The sequence below is a fragment of the Phragmites australis genome, chromosome 10 (assembly GCF_958298935.1).
Source record: "Phragmites australis chromosome 10, lpPhrAust1.1, whole genome shotgun sequence".
Taxonomy (NCBI): Eukaryota; Viridiplantae; Streptophyta; class Magnoliopsida; order Poales; family Poaceae; genus Phragmites; species Phragmites australis.
Window position 1 is genome coordinate 2,340,431 of NC_084930.1, and position 18,792 is coordinate 2,359,222.

General features: G+C 42.3%; 1 protein-coding gene across 2 annotated transcripts; it reads right to left on the reverse strand.

Moving 5' to 3' along the window:
* Positions 1–1,749: 1,749 nt before the first annotated feature.
* LOC133931350 (L-arabinokinase-like) lies at positions 1,750–15,455 on the reverse strand. 2 transcript variants are annotated; one of them, XM_062378213.1, is made up of 28 exons: positions 15,256–15,455; positions 14,958–15,134; positions 14,755–14,838; positions 14,532–14,608; positions 14,145–14,211; positions 13,889–13,946; positions 13,734–13,801; positions 13,582–13,644; positions 13,039–13,092; positions 12,838–12,940; positions 12,625–12,734; positions 12,418–12,537; positions 12,121–12,177; positions 11,611–11,774; positions 11,368–11,527; positions 10,646–10,729; positions 10,221–10,343; positions 9,840–9,970; positions 9,674–9,755; positions 9,490–9,577; positions 9,318–9,361; positions 9,151–9,246; positions 8,966–9,042; positions 8,664–8,864; positions 8,410–8,575; positions 2,486–2,557; positions 2,112–2,315; positions 1,750–2,017 (listed from the first exon to the last, which is right to left on the reverse strand). In XM_062378213.1, the coding sequence occupies exons 1-28, from the start codon at positions 15,358–15,360 to the stop codon at positions 1,889–1,891; spliced, it is 2,964 nt and encodes a 987-aa protein (XP_062234197.1). In that variant the 5' UTR covers positions 15,361–15,455; the 3' UTR covers positions 1,750–1,888. The 2 variants fall into 2 exon arrangements, with proteins under 2 accessions (XP_062234197.1, XP_062234198.1); XM_062378214.1 differs by lacking the exon at positions 12,838–12,940 and having other exon boundaries at positions 12,418–12,523.
* Between the last annotated feature and the right edge of the window lie 3,337 nt (positions 15,456–18,792).

An 18,792-nucleotide genomic window follows, 5' to 3' on the forward strand; every position in this document is an offset into this window, starting at 1 on the left:
TAGAGAGTTTTAAAAAATTATCAAGATAAGATGTTGAGAAAAATTATTAAAAAATTTACAAGAAAAGTTTTGAGAAAAAATTAATGAGAAAATTTTGCTTAAAAAAATTTGAGAAAAAGTTTTTGGAAAAAATTTCAAAAAAGAAAAGTGAGGCCTGTCAGAGTGCGACGGCGAGCAATACGCCTGGCGCGTGAGTGCTAATCAGAATGTCTGCCCCTGACTGCAGTTTATTTGGGTCAGGGTAACCTCACAAAATTTACAAGAACAATTTAATTTATTTAGGTAAAATATAGAGGATTTTTTTATTTCAACTGGAGAGTACATTTTTCTTATTTCTTTTCTTGTTCAGTTATACAAGAATGTAGTGTAGAGGATTTTTTTTTCAATTGGAATTTGGAGAGTACATTTTCTTTTATTTTTTAATTGTATAGGCATGTGGCATATGAAACTTATTTAATCATGTGGCCACATCTTTGCTAACATCTAAATACATAATTTTTGAACCCGGGCTATTTATAAGTGTCTATTATGGATTAAGTCTTACTCACACTGTCATTTTAGGTGCTACCGGTGAGAATAAGTTTTTCTTTGGCTACTTCACGCCTGACGAGGGTGACGGCAAGCATTAGTAGGCAGCTACTTGGAGGTCGTGTTTTTATGATGGAATCTAAGGATATATAGCTCTATCATTCTTTTGTTGTATAGTCTTTAATTTTTCGCTACGTAGTTTTTGTTGTTATTTATGAGTTGAGTTGATTTTTATCTCCTCCTAACTCTTTTTTGCTGTAAATTGTAATAACTTGGTAAATACTTTAAAATTTGTAATCTAATATTAATTACTCACTCTTTATTAAACTGTGTTGTGATGCTAAATGTTGGAAAGATATATGTTCCAATCTTTAAAAAAAATACACTGAGATTACCAGAATAATATTCTAATTAGTCATGAGAGTCAAAATTAATAAAATGATCAACTTAATAATTAGTTAAAATATTATTTAAATGGTTCTTTACATCTAGATTACTGTAGTTGGACGCAAAAGGGAGCCATCATCACCCGTGGCCATGGGAGGGAGGGAGTGCGAGGAGGATAACAGCCGCAAACAAGGGACTAATTTAGGGGTTACAAAAATATCATATCACGATACAATTTAGTGGTTCTGCAAAATATGGATTGCGATTAACAAAATACCGATCATGCAATCTATGGGGTTTGTGCAAAGTATCGGATCGTGATTAATACATGCAATCCAATTTAGGGGGTTTTATGAAAAATGTCAGATCAGTTTAGGGGGTTTTATGCGAAATAGTTGACCATTTCCTCCAAACAAGGTGCTAATTGGAAATTGTTTTGACCGAGTCACGCCGTGTTAGATCTATGGTTTGCAGCCCGGCTTGAGTATAGCCCAGATGACAGCCCGGGTCATAACTCCTTCGGCTCCTCGTCGTCACCGGCCGATGGCGCCACGGACAGGAGTTTTTTTTTTAATATTTTCTAACATAAATAATTAAATAAATAAACGTCTGATAAAAAAATTTATACGAATAGACGCCTACCACACACTCATATGCAGTGGCGGAGCTTCAACAAAAATTAAGGAGAGGCCAATTCAAAAGATTCATCAATAAACTTATATAAAAAACTAATTTATTACTTGATAAATACATATTTACTGTGCATTACTAAGTATTTTTTTAAAGATAAAGAGGGGCCAAGGCTCCCTTGGTCTCCATTAAGCTCCGCCAGTGCTCATATGACCCGTTAGCCAGAATATCCCTCCACTCAATACTCTGACAGACGCCTTAAGTTCAACAAACGGCCTGGACTAAATTCTTCACGATTGAATCATATGTATAGCATGCAACACAATATAGACGACCAAATTCTTCATATAGGAATTGGCGACGACGAACTACAACGTCGAATTTTCAGGTAGCCGAACTTCCCAGCGCCTGGAGACGACCCGTCGAAAAGAATCGGCAGGTACCCAGTGGCAGCCTTGTACCTCTGCTGAATCTGAAAATGTCCAAGGCAAGCGCCAAGCAACTATGTGAATCTCTCCCGTGATAAAGCACAAACAGCTAGTGAAACGGATAGTGTGTGAAGTTACCTCTACAATTTCTTCGCTGCTCCTGGCGCAGTTTCTCCCAATAACACATACCGAGCCACCAGAGCCTCCACCAGTGATCTTCGCGCCAAATAGACCAGAACTTCCATCATCTGATGTCTTCCTATGTTGCATTTCTTGTACTAGATTAACTAGCCTGTCAGTCCCATCAGAACCAAGACCACATGCACTATAGCTGTAGTGGCACTGCCAAAATATGCGTCGAACAATGCATCAGCAGTATGCAGCACCAAAGAACAATTCACATGAAAGTACAATTTCCTCAAGTTTATATTTAGACAGTTAATCTCATTGTTCAATAGGAGTACAGCAAAGGTGTATTATGATAAACAAAGTAGTGACAAACTCAAATTCACCTGGTACATAAGTTCTCCAAGGGCTGACAATTGCTCATCTGTATCACCTGCTACTAACAATGTCTTGAAGGCCTACGTACCAGCAATTAAAACAACGTCAATAGTACAATCAATGATAATATTGTACTAGGATGGCATAAGTTCCACAGTGAAGGGGAATCAAATGAACTATCGTTACTTCTGTTAGATGTATATGTGTATTTGTATTTTCCCATTGTATAAGGGGTTTTCTGCATATTTGCTCCCACCTGTACATGTATATATTTGAGCCTAGAGTCCCTATGTTGAATACAAGTGCTATTCATAACATGGTATTAGAGCCAAAAACTAGGGTTAGGGTTCGTTCTCTCTCTCCTTGGCCGATTTCTTTTTCCACCGCACGTTGCACTTGCGTGCCCACCACCATCACCGTCTGTTCTTCATTCTGAACAGAGGGATCCGCTACTGTTCCATCGTTCCAGCCGTCGCCGTCGGAGTTCATCCCGCCGCCACCGAATTTGCGCCGCCGCCGGACTCAACAGTCCCGTCGCTGCCGGATTCGCGCCGCTGCTGGACCTCACCCCGCCGACGGGGTCTCCCACCGCCGACCTCGCCTCTCCCCGTCCCGCCGCCACCGAATTCGCGCTGCCGCCGGACTCAACAGTCCCGCCGCCGCCGGATTCGCGCCGCTGCTAGACCTCGCCCCGCCGACGGGGTCCCCCGCCGCCGACCTCGCCTCGCCCCCGTTGGGACCCACCGCGTCGGGGTCCGTCGGGCTTCGGGGTCCGCCGTCGGGGTCTCGCCCTCCGCCACTAGGACGCCGGAAGCCACCTCCACCGCCGTCGGGACCGCGCTGGGGACCCGCCTCCCCTGCCGTCGGGACCGCGCCGTGCCTCTGCTCCTCTCTATCTCTCGGTGCGTCTGTTTTGCTCTGTTCAACAGAGCCGTGAGCACCCAGAAAAAGGAAGAGCCATGAGCAAAAAAAAAAAAAAGACCTACATTTCTCTCCTGTTTTGGCTGTACGTAGCTCTCTGCTGCTACAGTCTTCGCCGGCTTATCTTGCTTGGCTCTGGAACGGTAGTGTTTAAAAAAAAAAAAAAAACTGCTGCCGCCGCCGCAGCTTCTATTCTGCTCACTTGCCGTCGCCCGCCGCTTTTCACTTGCGCTCTTGCCGTCGACAGGTGTTTTGCTTCAGGATGTCGTCCTCAGCTCCTTCGTCAGGTGGTCTCCAGGTTCCGCGATGTCCGGTGCTTTTCAATGGCACTAATTATCGCGACTGTGTGCCACGGATGACGTGGCACATGAAGGGTCTTCGTCTTTGGGATTTTCTTACTGGTGATCTGCCATGTCCACCCAAGCCTGTATGCCATATTCAGCCAGTGATTCCCGAGAATACTTCAGAGGATGACAAGGCGCAGCTGTTTGCCTCTTATGATGATAATCTGTCAGCTTATGATACAGATTTTGTTGCATACAGGACTTGGTTGGATGAGGATGCTCGTGCTGCCTCTATTCTTGTTGCCAGTATGGAAGAGCGTCTTGCTGCAGACATTGTTTACTTTGATTTTTCACATCAGATGTGGACTTCTCTTCGTGATCTTTATGAGCCATATGGTCAGTCATTGTATATTGATGCTTTACGCAAGGAGCAGCTGTTACAGCAGGGTGATGCCACAGTTGAGGAGTTCTATGCACAGATGTCTGTTGTGTGGCGTCAGCTTGATTCTCTTAGTCCTCAGTTGTCAGTTGCCACTTGTGAGTCCTGCAGGGGTCAGAAGAATGCTTTGTTGGTACGGCATACATATGACTTCTTGACCCGTCTTCGTGCTGAGTTTGAGCCGCTTCGTGCTCAGCTGCTTACTCGTCAGCCTTGTGTGTCTCTGATGGATGCTCTTGCTGCTATTCGTAATGAAGAGACACGTCTTCGTACTGCAGGCCTGCTGCAGTCTCCTTCTGCCTTGGCTGTTAGTTCGCCTCCTCCTCCGCCCGCGACGCCTTCTTCAGTGGCACCCTCTTCTAGGGCTGGAGGGAGTGGCGGTCTTCATTGCAAGTATTGTGATAAGGATGGACATGTGGAGGATTATTGTTACAGGAAGAAGAAGGCTCAGGGTCGTCGTGGTGGTCGTACTTCACAGGGTAGCAGTGGTGCTAGTAGTCCTGGTACTGGAGGTTCTCAGAGGGGTTCTGCTGGTTCTGAGACACAGGAGATCCTCATGTTGCTTCGTCGCCTTGCTACCTCTGCACCTCCTGGAGCTGCTGGTTCTGTTACTCCGGCCTCTGCACCGTCAAATCCTGCTGCTGCTGCTTCTCAGTCTTCCACTGAGGGACCACTTTCCACTTCCGCTCCAGGTACTTTTCCATGGATTCTTGATTCTGGTGCATCTTTTCATATGACTCATGATCGTACCAATCTTTCTTCCATTAGTACTCCATCTATCCCTATCACTGTTCATACCGCAGATGGATCACCCCTTTCTGTTGCAGGACGAGGCACTCTTTTGTCTGACTCTTTTCATATCCCTGCTGTTTCTTATGTTCCCAAACTGACCATGCAGCTTATCTCAGCTGGCCAGCTCACTGATCATGGTTGTCGTGTCATTCTCGACTCTGACTCTTGTTGTGTTCAGGATTGCAGCACGGGTCTCCTGGTTGGTACTGGCCCTCGTCGACGTGATTCTCAGCGCCTTTGGGAGCTTGACTGGCTTCGTCTTCCTTCTGCTGCCTCTGCCAGTCTTGTGGGCTCTGCTTTTGCTGTTTCGTCTTCATCGTCCTTTGCTCAGTGGCATCATCGTTTGGGCCATCTTTGTGGTTCGCGTCTGTCTACATTAGTTCGTCGTGGTCTTTTGGGGTCCGTCTCTGGTGATGTATCGTTGGATCAGTGTCAGGGATGTAGGCTAGGTAAGCAGATTCAGCTTCCCTATCATTCTAGTGAGTCAGTGTCGAAGCGTCCTTTTGATCTTGTTCATTCTGATGTATGGGGTCCGGCTCCCTTCGTTTCGAAAGGGGGCCATCGATACTATATACTTTTTATAGATGATTTTTCTCGCCACGCATGGGTTTATTTCATGACACATCGTAGTGAGGCTTTATCTATCTATAAGACATTTGCCACCATGGTTCGTACTCAGTTTGACACTGCCATTAGGATTTTTCATGCTGACTCTGCTGGGGAGTACCTTTCTGGAACCCTTCACCAGTTTCTTTCGGAGCAGGGCACTCTTACCCAATTCTCTTGTCCTGGTGCTCATGCTCAGAACGGTGTTGCTGAGCACAAGCATCGTCATCTTCTTGAGACTGCTCGTGCTCTTATGATTGCCTCTTCTGTTCCACCTCATTTTTGGGCTGATGCTGTCTCTACTGCCACTTATTTGACTAACATCCAGCCTTCATCAGCTCTTCATGGTGGGATTCCATATGAGCGTCTTTGTGGGAAGATGCCTGACTACTCCAGCCTTCGTCTTTTTGGTTGTGTGTGCTATGTGCTCCTTGCACCTCGAGAGCGCACCAAGCTGACCGCTCAGTCTGTTGAGTGTGTCTTTCTGGGATATAGTGCTGAACATAAGGGGTATCGTTGTTGGGATCCTATTGGACGTCAGATTAGGATCTCTCGGGATGTTACTTTTGATGAGTCTCGTCCTTTTTATCCTCGTCCTTCTTCAGATGCTTCTCATGCATCCGTAGTTGAGCCACTTTCTTTCCTGACTTTTCCTGATACTCCTATTGTCACTGCTCAGTCCTCACGCTTGGTGCCCTCTTCTTCTGATCCTTCTGTGGTGTCGTCTTTGGAGCCTTCTTCTCAGGCTCCAGTTGGTACTATCTATGATCATAAGCCACCTGTGACACAGTTCTACACATGTGACCGACGTGTTGCAGATCCATCCTCTGCTATGCCTTCCTCTGATGTGCCACCTTCTCCTAATGCATCTTTGTCTGATGTGTCTTCTTCTGGTGAGTCATCTTCTGCAGAGGATTCTTCTTCTGAGTCTCACCACTATGCCCTTCATGATCGTCGGTCGATTCGACCTCCAGACCGGTTTGTTGCTGGCACTGTTCTTTCCGAGCCGACCTCTTACCGCGATGCTATTCATCATCAGGAATGACAGCATGCGATGGCAGAGGAGATTGCTGCTCTTGAGCGCACTGGCACGTGGGATCTTATTTTCCTTCCTGCACATGTTCGTCCTATCACGTGCAAGTGGGTTTACAAGGTTAAGACCCGATCTGATGGTTCTCTTGAGCGTTACAAGGCTCGCCTTGTGGCGCGTGGTTTTCAGCAGGAGCATGGCCGTGACTATGATGAGACCTTTGCTCCTGTGGCTCACATGACCACTGTTCGCACTCTTCTTGCTGTGGCCTCTGTTCGTGCGTGATCCATCTCTCAGCTTGATGTCAAGAATGCCTTTCTTAATGGCGAGCTGCGTGAGGTGTATATGCAGCCTCCACCTGGATATTCCGTCCCTGACGGTATGGTTTGTCGCCTTCGTCGCTCTCTTTATGGGCTTAAGCAAGCTCCTCGTGCTTGGTTTCAGCGCTTTGCTTCTGTCGTTAGTGCTGCTGGTTTTTCTACCAGTGCTCATGATCCGGCGCTTTTTGTCCACACTTCGTCTCGTGGTCGGACACTTCTCCTTCTTTATGTTGATGATATGATCATTACTGGAGATGATTCTCAGTACATTGCCTTTGTGAAGGCACGCCTCAGTGAGCAGTTTCTCATGTCTGATCTAGGTCTTCTTCGTTACTTCCTTGGAATTGAGGTTTCTTCCACGCCTGAGGGCTTCTATCTGTCCCAAGAAAAGTACATTCAGGAACTCCTTGATCGTGCTTCTCTCACTGACCAGCGTACTATTGAGACTCCCATGGAGCTTAATGTTCATCTTCGTGCCATCGATGGTGAGCCTCTTTCTGATCCCACACGCTATCGTCACATTGTAGGGAGTCTTGTGTATCTTGGTGTCACTCGTCCTGACATTTCGTACTTTGTACATATCCTCAGTCAGTTTGTTTCAGCTCCCACTCAGCTCCACTATAGTCATCTTCTTCGGGTTCTGCGTTATCTTCGTGGGACTATCTCTCGTCGTCTGTTCTTTCCGCGCTACAGCTCTTTACACCTTCAGGCCTATTCAGATGCCACTTGGGCTAGTGATTCCTCTGATCGTCGTTCTCTTTCTGCCTATTGTGTTTTTCTTGGTGGTTCCCTCATTGCTTGGAAGACTAAGAAGCAGACAGCCGTTTCTCGTTCGAGTGCAGAGGCTGAGTTGCGAGCTATGGCTCTTGTGACAGCAGAGGTTACTTGGCTACGGTGGTTGCTTGAGGATTTTGGTGTTTCTGTTACTACACCGACTCCTCTTTTGTCTGACAGTACAGGTGCTATCAGTATTGCTCGTGATCCGGTGAAGCATGAGCTCACTAAGCATATTGGTGTTGATGCTTCTTATACACGAGCACATGTACAGGATGATGTGATTGCTCTTCGGTATGTGCCTTCGGAGCTTCAGTTGGCAGATTTCTTCACGAAGGCACAGACGAGAGCTCAGCACAGGTTTTATCTCTCCAAACTCAGTGTTCTTGATCCACCCTGAGTTTGGGGGGGGGGTGTTAGATGTATATGTGTATTTGTATTTTTCCCATTGTATAAGGGGTTTTCTGCATATTTGCCCCCACCTGTACATGTATATATTTGGGCCTAGAGCCCCTATGTTGAATACAAGTGCTATTCATAACAACCTCCAGATATTTTAGCTCTTAATTTGGGACTAATTAACAATGTTCTGTAACTTATGAGTTATGATAGCACTAAGAAAAAAAGCATGTTGGCACTGTCATTGCAGCATGATTCAGAAAAATAACGAAAACAATTCAAAAATTGTGCACACCATAAAAGCTTTTCAATTTCAGAAAATAGATCTAGTAGGGCTGAAAAAATTAATCTGGTGGAGAGATCTTACCTCAACACGGAAGTTTTCATATATCGGATGTCTAGTAGGAGCCTTCACGCTGTAACATCTGTTAGGATCAATTATTGTTACCGTATCACTGTGATCTCCATATTTCTCTAAAAATGCATCTCCTGTAATAACCTCTGGAATATCTTTTGCATAAACAGCCTCATATCTGAAAATTGAGATTTTATTGTAAGAAATCACTATCCATGCAGTACCCAGAACCATACACAATTTGGTGAACTCATTAAGTGTGTGACCTGTGAGGTGGTAGGTTGCACAAATACTCCAGTGCAGCTTCAGATTTCAGTAGATCCGTACAATCTTCTTTATAGCAATCAGACTGAACAGGGGCCTCTGAAGTTAAGAATTTTGAAACTAAATCGGATGCTGCACACTTGATCATCTTTCGTCCCATGTAAGTGCCTACCCTTACAGATCCGTAATCTCCCCCGCCAATACTATTTACTCAATAGATAGCAGTACTGCAATTATCTCCAATTCGTTCGATAACAAAAGTAATGTCTTGACAACACAAGCTCAGTCAGGAAAGGCTTCCTACCTGTGCCGTATCCCCGAATCTAGACCCCAGAACCGCATATGAGTTGGTATGCTAACCAATTCCTTCACTTCTGCAGGCTGCAGCAAAAGTGCGATCAAACAAATACAGAAGCAACATGGCTTTTGACTGGAAGAAAGGCAGGATCTATCTGCTTCTGTATGCTGGAACTAATAAACAACACTAACCTGGCAAACCATGGCAAGGAGTTTGTTAGCTTCTCCACATGCGGATGTCATTTGATCCATTACCCCACAAGGAGCTCCAACAACATGATTCTCAACCTGAAAAACATTAGGCACATAAAAAACTTGTTGAGTAACTCATATTTATCACCAGATTTCTGTTATCATACCTTCTGGCAAAGCAAAGCAAGATCCCTCGGGGTGATGTTTAAACCTACAGACAAGTAAAATACATCATTGATGCTATTTAGGACATCCTTGCAATGTTGGATCATATAGATGACAGGTTACTCAGAGTTCAGAGTTCATGATAGGTTAAATAGTTATCGTCAATCTACAAACCATAGGCGGCAACAATAGCAGACATTGTAGCAACCTCCACTGCTGCAGAAGAAGAAACACCTTTGCCTTCTGGCACAGCAGAAGAAACCTGGAGTTTCAGAGCAGAAAGAAGATAAGCAACTGATTAGGTGACTACCAGATTTAATATGCACAATTGCATGCTAATGGAAACTTAGGTGATTACCAGAATGCTCATGCTGTCAGTGAACTGTACACCAAGCTCAGTCATCAAAACCAAAATTGTTCCAGCAACATAAGCAGCCCATCTGAGATAGGATAGTGAGTTTACAAATACGTGAATATAATTGAGTAGTTGAAGTTCTGTAGCAAAATAAAAGATATTTGGTTACTTTTGGGATGGATCCCGACAGAAAAACTCTCTGGCTTTCTCATAGGATATTGGTTTTTCACCATCCATCAAATCTGACAGGTCCATATCGAAAGTGGGTGCACGGTGACTCAACTCAGAACCAAATGATACCTGTGAGATAATCATGTTTACAATAGATAATAAGCATCGCCAAATCATGAATTAACACAAATGCTAATACAAAATAGCCAGATCAAAAGAACAACCATTTGACCAAATGCGAGTATTCTGAAGTTCTAATTAGTCAGCATGAGCATTATTGGCATGCATCTAATATGCAGTGCTTACATTCCCCAGAAATAACTGAAAGAAAAATGGTGGTGAAAGAGCTTGAGAATAGATTAAATCGGGAAGAACATACAATTTGTACCACAGGTACCACGCCTGCGCTCTCATGCTGTCTTGCTTGAGCATGTTTCCATAGCTTCTGCTTGCTGGGATGGTTTCTCTGAACAGCAACATGACAGGCTTCCCGAAGGGGCATCTATGATTTGCATTCAAAAGTTTCAACCACAATTGCCCACTAAATAATCCAATAACTAATGAATCGCAGAAAGTACATCATACATTAAAATTCAAACAAATTACAGTTTTTTAAATATTCAATTTTTACTGTAACATATCTAATCTGAGCTAAAATCATTTCATTACTCTAGAGAAAGACGCTACTTTCAGTTGCAAAAGATGCGAAAGCTAGACAGCCAAATATCTATAAGACTGGAGTATCCCCATATTAACTAACTTAAAATTTAACACAGAAACATTTTTCACTGCAATTGAGCATACCTGCAAAACAAGACTTCCAGAATAGTCAGCAATGCCACCCATGACATCTAATCGTCCAGGTGCCCTTGCTATATATATTTCCTCCTGCAAAGATAACCAGAGGGAAATCATCATGAGACCAAAAATTTATTCAGCTGTTCAAATGACTTACTTCAGTCGTCCATATATTTACAAGTATAACAATAAGCCGCAAAACCAATCAAGTAATAAGTAATAAAAACTCAAGTTATATATATATGCATTGACAAAGTATGAGAAAAGTAATTTATGATTGAGCAAAAGAAATAGGTCCATTAATAATGAGATTTTAAGTTTACACAATAGAAATTGGGGTAAGAAATTGAAACACAAAAAGCTGAGTAAAGTATCTTATCTTATTAAAATTTCCATTGAGCTGTGTTTTATCAGAAAAAACTGAAATCTGACATGGCAGATTGTCTCATGAAATGGCTAAGTCACATGGCCTGTGCCAAATACATCAAAATGAACTATCGTTTAATTTAATTGTCCCAAGTAGTATGCGAGGGTAAAACTTTACAGCATAGGAGAAATTGGTCTACTTGTACACATTTAGGAAGGTAATATCTGATTGTACATTGTAGTAATCTTATTCGATCTTGCTATCTTACATTCTAGACATGATGCATGAACATAACAACAGGTTTGGTGTATATAGTCGTGTAGTTCACTAAACTGAATAAAAAGGACTGCCAGATTAGTACCTCCCAGTCAAAGAGCACAGATGCAGCAGTTCTCTCTCGAGGTTGCTTCTCAGGGCTCTTCAACTCAATTCCAGTTAGTCCAGACAAGGTCTTCAAAAATGCCATTGTATCTGTTAATCCTTGCAGGTTCCCATGTCGTATCTCGAAGTCTTCAAAACATCTACCAGAATCAAACTTGCTACTTCAGTAGCGAAATCAGAGGGAACTACAGATATATGAGAAAAGCAAGGACAAGTAACTCACGATTGTGCATTTCCCTTTGTTTCAATATTTTCTGAGGTTGGACCCACACCAGTTTCTGTCTTGGATGGGGAGTACCAGTCAGGAATGCCAACATCTCTCCCAGGAGCCCTTTGTAGTTGATATCCTAACACTATGGCATCTTGCAGTCGTCTTGCTCCATTAAACTGTAATTAAAGATAGAACAGGTTGACCGGTTCAGATTACAATCTTAAAACACGGTTTTTAAAATCTCTTCAAGCTCTTATCTTTTTTACAAATTAAAAATCTAAACAGTTCCATGTTCAATAAATGCTTATTTTACTCGGTATAAAGCTTGAGAGTTTCAGTTGAGGTATGCTTTCCCAAAGAAGCATGGTCCCCCTTTAGAGAAAAAGTTTGTTATTCATAACAACCAAAAACCTTCAGGATGATGAGAAATGTAGTTACATAAATAGGGAAATACATCTATGTGATAACAATGAATAAAATATTACAGAACTCATCACTCAACAGTCATGTAGAATCACTCACTTTATTCAAAGTACACTTCTTTCCAGCAGCAGTGTCCTGGAGGATCTGGGCAGCCACCTGAACGGACAAATGTTAGCCTATCCGTGGAAGAATACGACTTCCATAGAATACAGTTGATTTATGAATGGACACATCTATCTTATCTTTTATAAGCAGAGCTCAGTATTATGATGTTATCCTGACTTTTTTTACAGTTGATTATGCATAGCTGCAAATGTTCTAATGCAACTGACTGTAGAAATAGTTTGATATGCAAACATTTTTAAGTCCACATTTGGCACACGTAGAAAAACTTACCTCGCCACCATTTATTTGGCCATTGTAGCATGGTTGAAGTGTGAGAGCACGGAGTAGATAAGGTTTCCAATGTCCAGTAAGGAAATCCCTTCCAATCATCTCAATGCTGCTTTGGTAGTGCTGACAGGGGGCAGAGCATGAGGCATTTTTAACACAACTATACATAAGTTACTCCTAGCATAGTTTGATGGTAAGAAGTGTTTCAACCTCAAGCAAATTCTGCAAAAATGGCTCTTCATTAAAATAATGTCTGCGAACAAATACAAATGGTAGCTTATAGGCCAAAGCCTCACTTGCCGTTCCATATCCAATTTTACCTATAAAACAATGAGAGTTAAGTATATGTATCTAGCAAGAAAATTAGAAACAAGAACTAGTAACTAGATATACAGCAGTGCAACATATAATATTGTGATGTACCAAGCATGCAATCAGATGCCGCCATGACATCAGGTGTGTAAGCATCTTTTGCAAGCTTAATGAAGTTCGGAGGAACATCTTGAGAATCAGATGCACCACAAACCTTTCATGAGGAGAGTACTAAGTTTAGCTAACCACATCAGTTACACCATTCAATAAATAGAATATAATTGTACTACAAAATAAAAATAAAAAGCATACCAAACAGATCCAACCATCAGGCAGCCATTCTTGCTTCAGTTCCCATCCTGCTGGCTGGTGATAACAACACACTGATTATTTCATTATATTAGTGATTAAAGTTCTGTAGTTCACATAAAAGCAAAGGAGCATATAGAATAGGAGACATGATCGCTAAGCTTTTGAATAAGCATGTTACATATGAAACATGATGATAATGTGTTCTGCTAAAATTAGTAGGAAGTATAATCATAATGATTTCACTGTTGCAGGGGCATCATTTCAAAATGATATTGAGTTTCCAAGTCATTGCAAAAGCATACTTCTCAGTATGCGATAATAGGTAATGAGCACCCCTTCACTGCAAAAGGATTATGACTACTCAAAGAACAAGAATCAACACAAACTGTGCAGAAGATAAGCAAGCTCAATTCCAAGGAATCAGACGAACACATTAAACTACTGAAAGCAAACAGTTCAAAATAATCGTATAAAACATTAGAACATGACAAAATAGAAACATATGTCCTAAGTTATCAAATTTACCTATAATAAATGACCCACCTGTCCCCCAAAATTAAAAACGAGCACCTTAGCATTCTCCTCAATTCCAAGTTCCTTCCTCACCTAATAAATAAAAAATGAAACATGTGGATTAGATAACAAGAATTTTCTCAAGGCTTTGGAAGATTATTCTCCAGCAGAACCATACATACCTCAGATCTAGATTTGCGCAATCCTCTTACCACTAGAGGCACATCAATGACATCACGGAAAGCCGGCACTACGGAATAAAAGACCGCTCTATTTTCAAGATAGCTAAGAAAACTGGCCACAGAAATTTTCAGGAAAGAAAAAGAGAAATATATACTTGGGCAATATCCAGGTAGACGAAGTAAGATGTCACAACAGGAATAGTCCTCAGCTATCTGTATAATAGATGAGACAACTGACTATTGAACAGGTCAAAATGTCCATTGCCATATATGCACAGAATTTTACAGTACTAAAGAAGATTATAGTGGCTTGTTAGAACTTATTTACTAATAATCTATATAGGTCAGTATCTGAACACTTTCAAAGTGAAGTGGGTGGCTTAATGATCTGTGAAATAGTAAAAACATAACCTGCCAAACAATAGATTGGTGATGATATCCAGCCCCCGTGATGTATTCGGCATATATGACGTCCCAACTGCACATTGCACATAGTGAAACAAACTGCAAACTTTGTGCATTCGATACATATGTTGTTCTTAAGTGCAAGTGCAAGTATGAATTACTTCAAATAAGTCAACATTCAGCCAGATAGACAGATACCATCATCATGTCAACAGAGACTAGAAAGTTACATGATTCTGCAGAGCTGAAGTATATATGTATAGATACTAATACTATGATCAGTAGCTCAGTGATATCCTGATAGGTTTGGCAAGACATCACATTGACTGGTAGACAAGGTGGACTTCCAAACCTATGATGTGCCAAATGCTGGGATTTAGGGGGAAAGCTCACCTAAAATTCCCAATGCACACGGAGCGGATACCTGCATCTGCAGCCGCCTTGCACACCACAGGAACAACATCCGAGACCTGCCCCAGAAGCACATTACGCAACCCAGTTCATTTCAGATATTGCATACACGGTGCCCAGCATTCCCTTCTAAGTTCTAACAATAGTGCTATATGTGCATCAGTTTAGCATCGACTGAATCACAGCAAACAGTAGCAGAAAGTACCACTAGGTCTGCCTTGATGGAGCTCAGCCACTCAACCTCGGCCCTCAGGATCGACTCGCGGGGCACCACTGCCGTCTCACGGTACTGCATTTTGCAATCGATATGAGACAGTAACCAACAAATACGGACAGAACCTGATAATAACCAACACAACTACACAAGCCGGTGATCCAGGGAATGGGGAATCGGGATCAGCGTGGGACCTTCTCTAGGGTGGCAAGGGGGTCGACGGTGAGTGCGTCGGCCTGGACAGCGCCGCAGTCGAGGAGGACCCTGCGGACGCGGAGGCGCGGGGACCGCACCTCGGCGGTGAAGACGAACTCCGGCACGGCCGTCGCCACGTGCACCTCGTGCCCCGCTGTGACCAGGTGCCGCACCACCTGCGATCGCGGAGCCACACAAATTGGGTCAAGTCAAACCCGAGACTTCTGCAGCGAAACGAACGAACGACCAGTGGCGGTCGTCGCGGGAATGCCCGAGGCGAGGAGGGACGAAAGGGACCTCGGTGGCGCGGGTGGCGTGGCCGAAGCCGTGGCCGGTGAGGTAGAAGGCGAAGACCACGCGACGCGGTGGCGGGGAGTAGTCGGCGTCACCGGCTGCTGCCATGGCCGACGAAGCGGAGGATGCTTGGGATCCAAATGGGATGGGTCGCCTCCGCCGCAGCGGTTGCGCTGTATTTTTGGAGGGACGCTTTACTTCGAGTCAACTCACATTGCTCACCTCTGGCTGCAGTTTATTTGGGTTATGGTAACCTCACAAATTTTACAAGAACAATTTAATTTATTTAGGTAAATTATTGAGGATTTTTTTTATTTCAACTGGACAGTACATTTTTCTTATTTCTTTCCTTTTTCAGTGGTACAAGAATGTAGTATAGAAGACTTTATTGTTTCAACTGGAGTTTGAGAGTACATTTTCTTTTATTTTTCAATTGTACATGCACGTGGTATTTGTACTAGCTATTAACTAAGTACATGTTTGGCATAGCTTCAACCCTAAGAATTTTTGGAGCTAGGTATTTCTAGCTCTATGAATTTGTAGAGTTGAAGCTGTGGATATAATGAAAAATATTTAAGTGAGTCATTTGTTTCTATTTTAGTTTAAAAATAGAAACTTAAACAACTTAATCTTAGCCTATAAACAGAAGATCTGATGTGGAGCTGAGAGGTGGAGCTCTACCAAACAAGTCTAAAGCAAAGCATGCATAATTTGGTACTCTTTATTGTTGACTTTACATAATTTGGTACTCTAGGACAGGATAGAGGAACTCATGCCTCTTTTCATTCGGGAGAAGAACTTTAGGATCATCCTCAAGAAACATACTTTAAAACTTCTGTACTATAAGAAAGAATACTGGAAAAAAAAATATGTACAATTAGATGGACAATTTTTGGAGATGAAACCACCAAGTTTTTCTATGTGACAGCTACTGAAAGATTCTGAAGAAATATCATTTCTTCCTTAGAATCTCAGGATGGTGGTCTAGTCTCCAATAATGAGGAGAAGGTTGCATTGCTTTACAATGCCTTTAGGAGCAGAATGTGGTCTTCTGAAAATACCAAAATGTGGTTCGACCTTGAGGGCCTTGTTCACAGTTTTGGTCACCTTGACAACATCTTTGATTTTTTTTTTCCTGCTTGGAAATTGAGATGATTGTCAAAAGTATGCCCTTGGATAAATTGCCAGGCCCTGATAGTTTTAATGATATGTTTATCAAGAGATGTTGGCATATCATCAAAGCTAATTTTTACTCTTTTGTGAAGATTTCTACCATGAATCCTTAGATCTTCAGGCCATCAACACCTCCTTTGTCACCATAATTCCTAAGAACAATAACTCAGTGGTGGTCAAATATTACAGACGAATCTCTCTGCTTAACATAAGTCTCAAACTGATCACAAAGCTTCTAGCCAACAGACTGCAGAGGGTGATCATTCCTATTATTCACAGAAACCAATATGGTTTTATCAAATCTAGAACAGTACAAGACTGTCTTGCCTAGGCTTATGAATATTTAGATCAGTGTCACCACTCAAAGAAAGAATTGGTGATCTTGAAGGTAGACTTCAAAAAAGCTTTTGACACAGTAGAACATAGTGCCATCCTCCTCATGCTCACCCAATTGGGCTTCAGTCAAAGATGGATCAAATGGATAGAGACAATCTTAGGCTCTGCTTCTTCAGCGGTCTTGTTGAATGGGGTTCCTAGCAATTTTTTTAGATACAAAAGAGGGGTTAGGCAAGAAAATCCTTTATCGCCCCTCCTTTTTGTTCTGGTTGCTGACATCTTGCAATGCATAATTAATAAAGCTCATAGAAATGACATCTTCTCCATGCCAATTCAAACCTCACATGATCATGATTCCCCAGTCATATAGTATGTGGACGACACCATGTTGTTCATGAATGGTTCTCAAAAAAGAGATTTTTGCTTTAAAGGCAATTCTCAACACCTCTACATCGACCGGTCTGAAGATGAATTTTGACAAATCATGATTGATCCCTATCAACATAGACCAGGAAAAGGCTCCTCTTCTAATTGGAGTCTTTGGTTGTTCCATTGGAAAGTTCCGCTTCACCTACTTAGGCCTGCAATTAGGCACTACTCGCCCTAAAATTGAGGATCACACACCCCTTATGAACAGCGTGGAAAGAAGGTTATCCGCGGTCTCAAATTTTCTCACAATGCCAGAAAGGTTGAAAATGGTTAATTCAGTGTTGTCTGCGCTCCCCACTTATACAATGTGTTCTCTTAAGCTCCCTGCTGGGGTCATTCAGAGCATAGATAGAGCAAGAAGGCAATGCTTATGACGTGGTTCAAATATAAATGCCTCCAAAGAGTCTCTGGTGGAGTGAGAGAGAGTTTGTAGGCCAAAAAAGGCATGAAGGTTTAGGGGTGATCAATCTCCAACTTCAGAATGAAGCCTTGTTGTTGAAAAATCTTAATAAATTCTATAACAAACATGACCTTCCGTGAGTGCATCTGGCTTGGAATTCATATTATAGAGAAAACCAACTCGTGCCCCACGTCTCCAGTAACAAAGGATCTTTTTGGTGGAGAGACATCCTCAAATTTGTGGATCACTTCCGTGGTATAGCTCATTGTCAGATTGGTAAGGGGGATACCGTCTTGTTATGGAATGATCTTTGGGACGGTGGCCTGATTAAAGATCTGCTACCCAGGCTGTTCTCTTTTGCTAAGAATGAAAATATAACTGTGGCCACTTTCAGACAAGCTACAAATATTCAAAATCACTTTCACATCCCTTTATCGGAATTGGCTTATCAGGAGCTTACTATGTTACATGAAAAAATAAATGGAATTTAAAGTCGTACTGATATGGTTGATGAATGGCATTACATGTGGGGATCCAATACCTACACTGCGAACAAGTTTTACAACCTCTCTTTCAGAAATATTTTCAACCTCCTCCTCCCCTTCAATGGATCTGGAATTCCAAATGCAGTAGGAAACTTAAAGTATTTGTGTGGCTATTTCTAATGGATAGACTAAACACAAGGAACATTCTTAAAAGGAAAAGATTGAAGATTCAGGAACTGTGTTCTATGTTCCAACAAATTTGAAGAAACTGCCTACCACCTCTTCTTCTCGTGCCATTTTGGTGGCATCTGCTGGCAGTTCCTGCAGATATGCTGGGATCATAACCTTCAATTCTTCACAATGATGCAGCAGGCATCCTTGGTTTTTCAGAAACCCTTCTTCATGCACATCTTCATCATAGGCACGTGTATTTGGAAACAGAGAAACAATTTTATTTTTTGAGGCATTAATCCGACTTTCCTCACCTAGAAAAAAGATTCTTTATTGAAATTTCCTTACGGTTGAATCGGTTCCTTGAAACTCGAAGGGCACAAATTTCTTCTTGGCTTGCTCTGCTTGTTTAGCTTTTTCATTAGGTGATGCCTCTTTTATGATATAAAATACCACAGTGGGGGCTTCCCCTACTGTTTTCTGCTAAAAAAACATTATCAATGTATATGATAATGATATTTACAAATTCTACTAAAATAAGTAAAA

Bases quoted from the DNA above. Each gene is read 5' to 3' on its own strand.
- LOC133931350 (XM_062378213.1), bottom strand. From the start codon at position 15,360: ATGGCAGCAGCCGGTGACGCCGACTACTCCCCGCCACCGCGTCGCGTG. The intron at 12,178-12,417 runs GTAAGTTTTTCT...TTGTCCGTTCAG, and splicing joins GCCAAATAAATGGTGGCGAG to GTGGCTGCCCAGATCCTCCA. The intron at 10,344-10,645 runs GTATGCTCAATT...TGCAAATCATAG, and splicing joins CTGGAAGTCTTGTTTTGCAG to ATGCCCCTTCGGGAAGCCTG.